The sequence below is a fragment of the Periplaneta americana genome, chromosome 10, assembly GCF_040183065.1.
Source record: "Periplaneta americana isolate PAMFEO1 chromosome 10, P.americana_PAMFEO1_priV1, whole genome shotgun sequence".
NCBI classification, from domain to species: Eukaryota; Metazoa; Arthropoda; class Insecta; order Blattodea; family Blattidae; genus Periplaneta; species Periplaneta americana.
The window spans coordinates 2055416-2069002 of NC_091126.1; the positions used below are offsets into that span (position 1 = coordinate 2055416).

Consider the following 13587-nt stretch of genomic DNA (forward strand, 5'->3'; position numbering starts at 1 on the left):
AAACAAGCAATTTTTGCTGAAACCTTTTTAATAAATAATATTCACTGTGTATTTTGAAACATTATTGACATTGGCTATAGTTAGTTGAAAAGACTCAGTTTCATAGAATCAAGAGTAAGTAGTAGATGCTGAATTGGAGTAAGTGGTCTGTTTCTGTTTGTAGAATATTCAAGTCTGGTTTAAATTTGTTATAAAATTTTGAGGCCTACTTGTTTTGAAAATCTATATTATCACAAATTAAGTATCATGCATAGTACATAAGTTAAATCATCATTCCTAGTTACCTTGCCACGTTGAAATCCCACATTTTCTAAATATTCAATATATTGTAATAGTTCAGCATCAAAATAAGCAGCCAATATGATAATCAGTTCACTTTTGAAGATTATCTTCCCTATATATTAGCTTTCCAAAGTGTCTTAAATGTTATGTTATCAGTCATTCACGAAATATTCCTTAAAGAGAGACATAAAATATTATTTTCACAACTTCTATTTGAACAGCTGTAGTGTCATCTGCCATATTTAACTATCTGTCAAATGAGTTAACTGCTTAAAATCCTACATTTAAAGTAAACAAACGCTTAACAATCTGTTACACTAAACTAGTTTTGAAAACATGAAAAAAAATATATATATATATATTAAAAAAACTGTTTAGAGTTTTACATTACTTCAATGTTCTAATAATACTTGGAGAAACCGACCATAGCCTTCTTGTGTCACATTTACAGCTTCTGCTATTTCTTTGTATATTTCCAGTCTTTTGTTTCTCTTTTTATAATCTTTGTGCTTTGAATTGTACAACATTTCATGTGATTTGTAATGCGAAATTAAAAGTTTTGTATGCCTTATATTATTCCTTGTGCATTTCCATATTTTTGTTTCTTTTTTAATGCTCTTTGTGTTTTCATACAAGTGATTAAATTATTGTTTACTATAGACTGATGATGTTAGGTGGTGAAGTTTAAATAAATAATGTAAAATAAACACGCCAACTTACCTTCAAGTATTCATCTTTCATTGATTTGTAGATAGCTTCACAGGTTTCTGGAACTATTTTTGAAATAGTACATTGTGGTATTCTGGTACTAAACTGCAAACTTGAAAAACTTTCTCCAGTAGCCAAAAACCTTAGTGTTACCATGACACGATCTTCCACACTTATGGGATTCCTCAAGTGCGTACTTTGTCTTGCAATATAAGGTGACTCTTTAGAAACAACAAACTGAAATGTTTCATCATCCATTCTTAAGTACTTAGTATAGGATTTCACATCTTCACACCGAAGTTCTCTCAGTAGCGTTTGGTGGATTCCTTTCATATCTCTTCTCCCTACCCAATTCCTAACCCAAATTCGTTTTTTCTTTGACTTCTTCTTTAGTACTAATGCAATAACCATTACTGCACTTACAGTTGCAGCACATGCATAGAACTGCTGGGGATCCATTTTTTTTTTAACTGTGATAAAAGATATGATAAAAGCTTTTATGTAGTGTAATTTACTTAAAATTTTACATTTGATCATATATATTTGATCAAAGATTGTATCACGTACTGTGACACAGAAATGTGATAGTTAGAAACTGGCTATTGACTCCGGCCGGTTTCACAAACCTTCCTTATCGTATAACGTCTCATCAAATAATTTAGTGGTACATTGGTCAGGTTTTATGTTTCACCAAGTATCATTATTGATAACGCATCTTTAAATTCATCGTTAATTTATTTGTCGCGTTAAAACAGTAACGATGCGTTAAAAAGTCAACAACGTCGCGGACATATTCTTTATTTATAACTTCAATGTAATGGCCAACTTATGTGGTAATAACACTCGGAATAATGATGTTGAAGATTTAAGTGATAAAGAATTCCACGAAAGCTACACATTAAGGAAATAAGTAATAAGAATGATTCTAGAAGAAACTGAAAATAGGTTAGAATAGCCTACGACAGAAATCACCCACTTAACGAATCTTCAACAGAGTCTTCTCGCTTTAAGATTTTTTGTTAGGGAAGTTTTAAAATAATAATTGGTGATATGAACGGAGTGTTAAAAGCTGTATTGTCTAGATGTATCATTCACATATGAGTCATTCCACGTCAAATCGCACAAATTTAACCTCGAATTGATTTTCATGTCTCTGATTTAGATAAAACAAATTTTGCACATTCTATGGATTGAAAAAATAAATACGTGTTTTATTATTGTTGTCTATATCGATTATTGTAGTAGATATGTGTTATCAAAGATTCTGAAATAGTTCGCGCATCATTATTGTTAAACGTGATTATCTCCACTAATAATCATCACAGAGATTTGGTCTTTGTCTCAATTTGAAGGTGACAGTACATACTTTGTTCTTCGCATAATAATATAAAAATATAAGTTTGTTAACTTTGTTTTAAAAAACATTTAAACACATAAAAATATGTTTTAATGGCAACGACTTACTTTAAAATTACAAAAAAAAGTCCTTAGATACTTTGAAATTATTTTAACCACCCTTAAAAAAATCAGAATGCTACTCTGAGCCGTTGAAGAATAATTAAATGAGTCACCAAGCTGCGTGTCTTGAGTTCGCGGGATGCATAAGTACTGTTGCAAGATGATGTGCAAGTGTAGCTCTGGATGAGAGTCATGTGACCACTTTACACTGTTCTACGGTCAGAATATCACTTTTTCATATAATTTATGTAATATAGTACTGTAGGCCTATTTAAATATTGTTTATGTAGAATATACACTTGTAAGAATGATAACTACAGTTTACACACACAAAATTGTTACATTGCTACCCACATTCTTCAGAATGCCACTTCTTTCATTTACTTTTCCTTCTTCGAAAATTTCAAGATCAGGCCTGCTACCAGAATCACTATTTCTTTCAGCTGGTTCTATTGGTTATTCAATCATTTGAGAATTTTCTCTGTTTTTTGGAGTGCGACAAACCAGTTGTCTATGTTTGCACATGTTCCATTTTAAGGTGCGTACACACATAGTGAACGAACAACGAGCGAACTACAAACAAATGCATTTGCTGATTGAAATTGGAACATGTGGACGATGCAGCAAAGGCAAACCGATTGTTTGGTTTATCTTTGGTAGTGACCTGTCGCTTGTCGGTACATCAGAGGAAGTTGGTATTCGTTGTGGATGGGATTTGCCACTCGTTTGCAGTTCGTAGCAGAACACAGCGGTTAGTTTAATTTCATCAACAGGATGTCGAAACTGGAGTGGACTGAAGAAGCTGTTATCAAACTTATTGATGTATATAGGGAGCAGGAAATTTTATGGCCCTATTTTGCACATAAATATTTCGAAGTCTGTTTCTGGAATGCGACAGAAGTTGTGAAACTGTCCCAATTCAATTCGACGTAAATCACGAAGCACGTCAGTGTCTCTATACTGATTGCGACTTTCGTAGAGTGGCATCTACCACCATTGCCTTTTGTTTTTAACTTTTTGTTTAACTGCCTGTAATAACAACAACGGCTGCACTTGCTATAATTGTATCTTCATCTGCCATTACTGCGAATAACCAGCGAATGCGAATGATCTCTGACCTTTTGCTGATGATTTGTATGTTGCTCCGAACAGTGAATGAACAACGAAGTTTTGAATAATTTTAATGAATAATTTGAATAATTTCGAGGGAAAAATTGTTCCGGAGCCGGGTATCGAACCCGGGACCTTTGGTTTAACGTACCAACGCTCTACCACTGAGCTACCCGGGAACTCTAACCAACACCGATCCAATTTTTCCCTCTATATCCACAGACCTCAAAGTGGGCTGACAACCGTCAAGCAACCAACTTCGAGTGCACACTAACTCCGAGTGACTTAATTTGATTTGCAACGAAGTTTTGCTTCATCATTCGTTCATTGTTCATTCGCTATGTATGTACGCACCTTTATACATGCATCAATGCATGTACAATTAAATTTATCTTTACAACTTTTTTACTGTGTTAACTTTTTAGGAAGTTACCTGGCTAACTAGTTTCGAAGTGTTATCTTTCATTGTTAGGCTTCGGGCAATGAAGTGAACAATAACATTTTTAAATCATTGAAGAGAAGTTCTGGAATCTTTCCATTAATCCTCAAAACTGGTATTTTAAATAAATTCTCTGTAATTAAAAATTAATTTTTGCAACTCACTGATCACCTTTGTCATTTGAATTATGGCTTTACATATCTTCCAGGATGAGTAAAGTCTAGAATCCGTATAATGACTTGAGCTATTTTTGTACACACTGACATGCAGTTTGCTATTCCTTGTATACAAATTAATGGGTTGTCTTGGCTTAGCTTAGGATTTAGTGGAGCAATACAAACAATTGCCAAGCCAAGATAACAAGGGATACTGTACCTATGCCTTGATCAAGGCAAGTTAAGTGCAATTGTCCTAGGTGACAAGCTAAGAGGATACACTTACAGGAGAGCTATCTCTTGGAGGAAAAATTCAACTTAGCTTACGTTAATTTTGGATGATATGTAATAGAGTGGGATAGGTTGTTCATCAGGCATATGGAGTGTATTTACATTGGCAACATCTTTGTGATTATCATACGTATTGTGTCGAACCGGTTCAATTAAACCAAATAGGCTACCCTTAAAGACACCCACCTTCAAGACTACAGTACCACAAGGCCTACCCATTGCTTAGGTTTATTCCAGGAAATAATTTCACACTGGGCCTCTGCACAATTTGTAATATCCTGGCGCATGTGTACCAGTGTCTCTGCCACATGTAGCGGCCATTGTAGGTGCCCAGTGTTTGATGCTACCTATTTTAAGGCCACCCTACATGCACTGTTTTGTCTGTACAGTTACAATGTAGCATGTAGGGATAAAACCTGTGTATCTGCACAGTCATTTTTCTAACATTTGTAAATTCCATCGGAGTTGGACTTTTTACCTGTGCAAATTTGAACCTGACTGACAAAAGTGAGAGTGTAGGGACATGCACAGGTTCTGTCTCTGGTATCATTGCGTAAGATTTTTGTGAATTCAAGTATGTACCATTGTTAATGTGCAGTTTTTGTACTACAGTAAAACCACTCGTAACTGGCAATACCAAAATAACGGCACTTTTGGTTGGGTCAAAAAAAAAATTGTTTAAATCTGCCACTTTGCCACAGTGTGGGCCGTCAGTTTTGCCACATTAGGAAGTTCGCACGAACTTTCATTTTCAGTGACTATTCGAACCTAAAATTAGTGTAGCCTATTATTTGTGTTGTGTGATGTGTTTAATAAGGAAAATCTACACAGTTTTTGTTTAGTCAGTTATGAGAAAGTGATAGAGAAGTAAACTTCACATGGCTGCAGTTTCAACATTTGACACCATGAAATACGAACTTTTTTTTTTTGTATATACCGGTATTTGTTCAGTTATCCAGCAAAATCTCGCGTCCGTAACTAGCCTGGTCCCTTTGGTGCTGGATAAGAGGGATTTTACTTAATAACTTTGGTTTTGTAAAATGGCGGATTCAAGAATGATATTTAAGCAATTTATGACTGAATCATTTCTTATATCGCAGTGAGCCTCCTTCATGGAAAATAAGTCCCAAATATTAATCAGTTAAGGTCTTTGGCTTAGAAATAGTTAATTTGCTGCCATTGATTTCCTGATCACATATTAGTATAACAGATTGGCTATGTGAAAGAGAACAGCTGCTACTCTTAGCCACTGAACAACAATGAACTTTCGGTAACAACTTGCTAGATGGAAGAATAGCTGCAAGCAGGGTTATAACTTGAATTCTTTTGCAGTTGCTAGATGGCAGCAGATGTCTTGAAAGTGCAGTAGGCTGATCAGTCTGTTACATGTGATCACTGATCAGAGATAGGCTACTGTGTAAGTTCATGAGAAATTTCATTCTTTACTTTTCAGGGCAATGAAATAGTTACTCTAATTATGTGTCTTTGTGCTATTTTAGCTCGAGATGAAGCAAACACATTCCTCGGACACATGGCAGTTGAGTCAGGCATTCTTAGAAGCAGGAAAGCAGTTCATTCCTTCATTTCTGACAAAGATACGAGGGCCTTATGCTTTCATCTATGCCGACATGAGAAATCTACTTTTGTACTTTGGTAGAGATCGGCTTGGTAGGCACAGTTTGCTATGGAGCACCGACTGTGAAGGTGGACTGGTACTGACATCTGTTGGAAAAAAGAATGTACTTGATTTAAAAGAGGTGCCCTCACTCGGTGTCTTCATGGTCGACTTGAATCTTCCTGGTAAGAGCATCCACAATGAAGAAGTATATTTTTTCTACAAAGATGGGAAAACTTGTATTCAATTTTATAGTTTCAGTTTTATGCTTAATTTTGAAAGTAACGAAGTTGCTGTTCATTTTTAAGTAATTATTTTCTTTACATGTAAGAGTACAGAAACTTGCATTGTAAGTAAATATTGCACATGTTATTCTATATAGGAAACCTATAGTTTATGTGTTCGTAATATAATGCTTTTATTTTAAATGCTTTATCATTATTTTGATTTTACTTGATTTTCACTTTCATTATTAATTCCCAAAAGAGACAGCGACCTATTTTATAACAAACTTAGCAACAGCAAATGAAATTTTTCCAACCTCCTTAAAATATTCATGGATTATTCTGAAGCTGCTAAAATTCTGACAACTAGCTTCTCCACTGTTTCTGCTGAGGATGCCCCACTCCCAATGGCTTGGAAATTACGTGACCTGATTTCAGTTTTTACAGTGTTGTCACTGTTCAGTCTTTTACATTTCTGAAGGTGTACAGATTTTTGTTCAGGAATTCTCGCACAATTAAACAAACAGCAAAACAAAAGTAAAGATACCAAGTCCATCGCTGTGGAGTAATGGTTAGCACATCTGACCATGAAACTAGAGTTCCTGGTTCAAATTCTGATTTGGGGGTTGTTCCGGGGTTTTCTCTCAACCAATTGAATCAGAATTGCCAGGTAACTTTTGGTGTTTGACCTCGGACTTACTTGGCCATCATTAATTCACATATCATCATCCATACCATAGCCCAGGTTAAGTTTACTGTGCGGCATGCTGTATTTTACAAGAGCACGGCCATTTGGGTGCCCATTCAGGCACTTACAGCATTGCAATTAGGCATCTTTGACCATTGGTTCCAAGTATAAAATTTGCTTGGATGTCCCATATAACCAATAGGAGTATGTATAGAAAGTTATTTTCACTCCCTTTAGTATTTACAGCGAAGTTTTTGTGCTCTTGAGTGCTATCATTGAAAAATATTCTAATTTACTTACAGCAGTTCACATTTTTCACTTTATAAAGTTACTAATATCTTCATTAAGGCTAACATTTTACAACTTGTGGTCCTTTTTAATTAGTAGTCCTTTTATCACAAATTTTAAATTATTTTTATGTGAATTCTTTCTTTTCAGATATTGATTTTGTGACACTTTTTCCTTGGTCAGACATTTCTTCTGAAACACTTTCTTTGGTTGAGCACGAGTATACTATAAAAATTAAGGTATCTGATCACGTGATACAGTCGCCACTAATGTCATTCAGTGGAAACAACCAGGTTTCTCATATTTCGTTGTGTGTTATGGAACAGTATAAGAGTGAGTTCCTTGAAAGAAATGACGAGTTTAGAAACTTAGTGGAAATGTTACTGTTAGACTCAAACATAAAGACGTCAATAGATAAACTAATTTTGCTATTAAGAAATGCTTTGCAAGTAAGAGTTGAAACACAACCAGGAATATGCAAAATGTGCTTAGGTGAGAGTTCAACTTGTGATATTCACTATTCTTCTGAAGAGCTTGTATACAGAATGCCAAATGCAAAATTATCACAAGCTCCTTGCATTCAAAGTGAAAGAAAGAAAGATTGTAGTGGAACTGTTTCTGGTCCAGGTGTAAAAATAATGTGTTTAGATTCTACTGGTGCATCATCAACATCTGAAATTTGTCAGAAACAAATGAACAACTCCCACTTTCAGCAACATTGTCAACATTCCAAAATTGGTATTTTGTTTTCTGGTGGACTGGATTCAACAGTGTTGGCTGCCCTTGCAAATGATTATGTGCCTTTGAATGAACCAATAGATTTACTAAACGTTGCATTTGAAAAGGAACAAAGTGTAAGTAGGAAAGTGAAAAAAAAGATCCTAAAGGAACCACCAGATGAAGAAAGAAATACGTTTTCCGTTCCAGATCGAATTACAGGAAGAAGAGCCTTAGATGAATTGAAGAAACATTATCCACATCGACAGTGGAATTTTGTAGAGGTAAAATATTGAACAAAATATTACAGTTGTATGATTTTTTTTATTGATCGTGTATATGTGTGCGTGCGCGTGTGTGCCAAGGTGCAATCTATTTAGTCTTCTCACAGTTCCTTGTAAAACACACGAAAGTCAGTAACTGAACAGGAGTTGTATGTACTCTGTAGCTCGTAGCAATTGGATTCTCAGTCTGAAACCAAGTGTTATCACATCTTTGGCTTAGCACTGGCATGCTGGTTTTCCATCCATTTGGCTCTGGTTCGATCCCCTGAAATATGTGGTGGACAAATTTGACTTTTGTGGAGAATCTCCATTTTTTTCTTTAATTCCACCAGCATTTCATTTTTCATTTGCAATAGTTTACAAGATATTATCTGGCGAGGACAAAGTGGTTTTTCAGAAACCAGAGGAAAGAAAAAGTTCTTGACTTTGTACTGAAGGAAGTAGATTTAGTGAACTGTACTCATTGTAAGGAATATTAATTACTATGGCTCGGATTTCTACGATCTGAAACAGTCCTGGCATGGAAACAGAGAACCCCCTGCCCGTGCCCTTCTTTGCTTACAAACAAACACACAGTAAGCATCAGGTGGCTGGCGAGAGCCCAAAGTTCATGCATTGGCACTTGATATAATAATTATTTCCATTTCCATCAGTAATAACACACACGAAGCTTCTATTCATTTCTGGTATAGATAACTTTTATACAACCTTGGATCTAACAAAGTAAGTTAATCCCTTTTTCTTCTCTCCTTTTAACGAGAAAAACTAGTTTCATCTCTGCCATGTATTTGTAGTTGCATCAGTAGTGGAACTCATATCTTTATAACAAATCACAATTTCTATCCCTATTTCATGGAAGAAAACCTGACTACAAAGTAAATGTTTTTTTTTTTTAAGTATTATTTTAAAAAGGGAACTTACGCCATTTTAATAAAAACTAAACGAAAGAAAATAAAATTATTTTGTAAAACTACAGTTGACAACTCGGGAGAATTGAAAAAATTGAAACTGAAAACACTTGTTCAACTCTTTTTATGCAGTGTTACTCAAGCTGACATGAAAATGGACGACAGTTCCTGCTTGTTAACAATTTGTCTGCTTGGTTCCTAAGATGTCAGTTAAAGTCTGAGAAGGCAATCTAGAAGAAAATCCGTCAGGATTGAACGAATATCGCAAGATTTAACAATTCTTCATGGATGTTGAAATTAGAATCAACTCCCGTAATAAATACGATTAATTTTGAAGTCTTGCTAATATCAGTGATTTCATCAAATGTAAACAAAAACCACAAAGAAAATTTTTGCTTTAATTTCGAATTGACTTTCAATATCAAACCCCATTTCTTCAATATTCTACTTGTCACTGTATGTCGAGAATTTTTTAAAATAAATTGAGTTTCTCAAGGTGTATTTCATCAGCTGCTACAATGGGACATTTTTTAACAAACTCACTGCTAACATTGTGGCTTCGTATTTGTCAGAATTTGTTGTGAAATTCCATAATTACTCTTCCAATGTTTTCAATATTTACATTAGGAAGCGTATTGTCACTTTTATGTTTCAGCCCTTCTAGCTTCATTATTCGTGTCTTTCCAAAGAAAATCGTGATGATTATTATTGTACAGAGTACAGTGATTTAAATCAAGATTTAATTAGTGATTACAGTCAGTTGATTTTTATAATATAAATCACTGATTCAAATTAAATATATTTATAATAAAATCACTGAATTATGTTTTTAATAATATTTGTTGTGGGGGGGATTTAAAAAACTACAGATTTCAAATGGAAAATGCATGAAAGCTAAATGCAAATCATGCAGTTTAAAAATTCCAGAATTAGTTTGCTAGAATGAAGTTACATATTAAAAAACGTAGCAGCATAAAAAATAATCAAGAAAGAAATGAGGCTACTGCAACATCTGACAATGAAGATAAAAAAAAACAGAGACAGGTCCAATAGTTGCACCTTCAGAGTCAAACAAAAGAGATGATTAGTTACAGATTAGCTATCTGTTGAGAGACCATCTTTGAAAATTAAGTGAAGGCAGATTAGTTCCTTGCCGTCTGAACAATTGAAAAATAATAAAACAAGTTGCAAAATTATGTTTTGCTGTAAATAGTTCCTTCCATTGCATTCAGCTATAAGACAGAAGAACTGGTTTAAAAATATGTTGTAATTGACCATACTCTAATTCATAGTAATGTTAAAGCACAGTATTTAGATTGATTCTTAATTATTCTTACCTGTGATTGAGGTTCTGACTATAATGTACACTTAACGGTAAAAAAGAATGAGCTGGTGACAATTTCTAAATTCCAGATACATAACATTGCGCATGCTCGTCTCGTCAAAGCCATAGTTCACCAGGTAACACATAATTAAACCATTTAAATTTGCTATATTTTGTTTAAGAGTCTAAAATATGTTAAAAAATCGAATGTAGGGTTGAGTTTAGATACATCAGGACCTCTGAATAATGAAATAATAATAATAAAATTGATAAATACAAAATCAACCGAAGTGAATATGAACAGGAAAACCACGTATTATGCCGAAACTATATTAACAGTCCCAGTAGCGTAAGTCGTTACGGCATTGATTCTATTGAACGAGTTGATAGTAGTAGCTCAAAAACTGCTTTATTTCATTACAAATTTGTATCATATACGTCTCGCAAAGTTATAATTATGTGGCGATATCTCTTAGATTCTTAGAATATGCCCAAACTCTAATAAATAATAAATCTCTCTCTCTTTTCTAAGCCATACCCCTGTCTGTCAGTAAAATTTTCTGTCCTGTCATTACGCTTGAAGATGGCAGAGAGACAACTCATTGCCCTAGTTCACATAGGTTATTCTGCGTATGCTACTCTCCGACAAGACTTCAATCGGAGAAATGTCATTTTCTCTGACGAGGTAATTGTCCCCAGTATCAACGATAGTCCTGCCCTAGTTTATTGTATGGTTGGCCATCGATACAATGAACGCTTCATGAGATGACTTAACAGGTTGGGTTGCGTGAGAGTCGCGTGTTGGGGGGTGGATGTCATATGATGAGGTAGGACTTCTGGAACGCATCCACAGTTGGTTTACAGCAGAAGTCTACGAACACATTTTGGCAAATGTAATGATCCCTTCTGTCCGAAAATGTTATCCAGAACAAACACTTTTGTTCCAGCAGGATAATCAACTGATACACACCACCAACCAGATTCAAAGATGGTTTATAAGGAGGCGTGATGTCGACCCAGTTGACTGGCCTCCAAAATCACCAGATATGAATCCGATTGAAAATTTGCGAGCTGCAGTCAACTGGATCTTACGCTCTAATTGGGCAGAACAACAACCCGCTCGGACAGCTGAGGAATTGTGGGACAGAGTTCTAGATGCATGGGAGGAGGTGACCATGAATTTAGACCTATTCCATAATCTTGTGGACTCCATGCCGTGCAGAATGAGGGCAGTTGTTGACGCAGGCGGTTTGTGGACGAGATACTAGTCCCCACCACAGGCCTTTTTTTGTTAATATATTAACAAATTGTTTGTTTTTGTTTATTTAAGTTTGATATGCATCCGGTTTTTTAGGATGTGAAACAAGTATTTTTGTTTATACAAGCCAAGTCTCACTTATTAATAGCCCACAGGTGATGGGCAATAATATTTTTACAAGACAGGCATAACGAAGTTTATTAACAAATGCCATTTCACATTTAAACTAATAAATTAATGAAATAAAAAAAAATAATTCTACCATAACGAGAGGTGAACTCACAACCTCTGGAACAGATGTCAGACATCTTAGCACTGGGCCACACTCAGCTTGTAAGGTTAACTGCATTGTAGACGGACGACTTTCAATGAAGAGACACCACAGCAATGCCTTGATGCGCAGTGTGTTTACACGAGTGAACTGCGCAATAGAACTTAGCATTTCTATTGACCAAGATTTGGCCCATTCTTTTTGCCGTTAAGTGTACATATATTACTAGGCAGTGCACTTGGTCAAAATGATAGTGGCTGGCATCTGAGAGACTAATTTCGAATCTGGTATTTCCATGAGCGCTTGGGACAGCCAGGCTTTGTTCAAAAGATTGCATATATTCTTCTAGTAGTTATAATGGGGAACACAACTATTAATCACTAAAATCTTCCGAGAAAATAATTTATATACTTACTTACTTACTGGCTTTTAAGGAACCCGGAGGTTCATTGCCGCCCTCACATAAGCCCGCCATTGGTCCCTATCCTGAGCAAGATTAATCCAGTCTCTATCATCATGTCTCACCTCCCTCAAATCCATTTTAATATTACCTTCCCATCTACGTCTCGGCCTCCCTAAAGGTCTTTTTCCCTCTGGTCTCCCAACTAACACTCTATATGCATTTCTGGATTCGCCCATACGTGCTACATGCCCTGCCCATCTCAAACGTCTGGATTTAATGTTCCTAATTATGTCAGGTGAAGAATACAATGCGTGCAGTTCTGCATTGTGTAACTTTCTCCATTCTCCTGTAACTTCATCCCTCTTAGCCCCAAATATTTTCCTAAGCACCTTATTCTCAAACACCCTTAACCTATGTTCCTCTCTCAAAGTGAGAGTCCAAGTTTCACAACCATAAAGAATACCCGGCAATATAATTTTTATAAATTCTAACTTTCAGATTTTTTGACAGCAGACTGGATGATAAAAGTTTCTCAACCGAATAATAACAGGCATTTCCCATATTTATTCTGTGTTTAATTTCTTCCCGAGTATCGTTTATATTTGTTACTGTTGCTCCCAGGTATTTGAATTTCTCCACTTCTTCAAAAGATAAATTTCCAATTTTTATATTTCCATTTCGTACAATATTCTTGTCACGAGACATAATCATATACTTTGTCTTTTCGGGATTTACTTCCAAACCTATCGCTTTACTTGCTTGAAGTAAAATTTCCGTGTTTTCCCTAATCGTTTGTGGATTTTCTCCTAACATATTCACGTCATCCGCATAGACAAGCAGCTGATGTAACCTGTTCAATTCCAAACCCTCTCAGTTATCTTGGACTTTCCTAATGGCATACTCTAGAGCAAAGTTAAAAAGTAAAGGAGATAGTGCATCTCCTTGCTTCAGCCCACAGTGAATTGGAAGCGCATCTGACAGAAACTGACCTATACGAACTCTGCTGTACGTTTCACTGAGACACATTTCAATTAATCGAACTAGTTTCTTGGGAATACCAAATTCCATAAGAATATCATATAAAACTTCTCTCTTAACCGAGTCATATGCCTTTTTGAAATCTATGAATAGCTGATGCACTGTATCCTTATAGTCCCATTTTTT

General features: G+C 35.3%; 1 protein-coding gene across 6 annotated transcripts in view; it reads left to right on the forward strand.

The window, feature by feature from the left end:
* LOC138707379 (asparagine synthetase domain-containing protein CG17486) overlaps positions 1-13587 on the forward strand; it is a 44068-nt gene that overhangs the window by 5860 nt on the left and 24621 nt on the right. For all 6 annotated transcript variants that reach the window (XR_011334216.1, XR_011334217.1, XM_069836707.1 and 3 more), the window contains 2 exons: positions 5943-6243; positions 7409-8259. Coding sequence is in view for 4 of the 6 variants with exons in the window: in XM_069836707.1 (XP_069692808.1) it covers positions 5943-6243; positions 7409-8259 (1152 nt within the window). In the remaining 2 variants the exon portion in view is untranslated. The remainder of the gene's footprint in view (positions 1-5942; positions 6244-7408; positions 8260-13587) is intronic.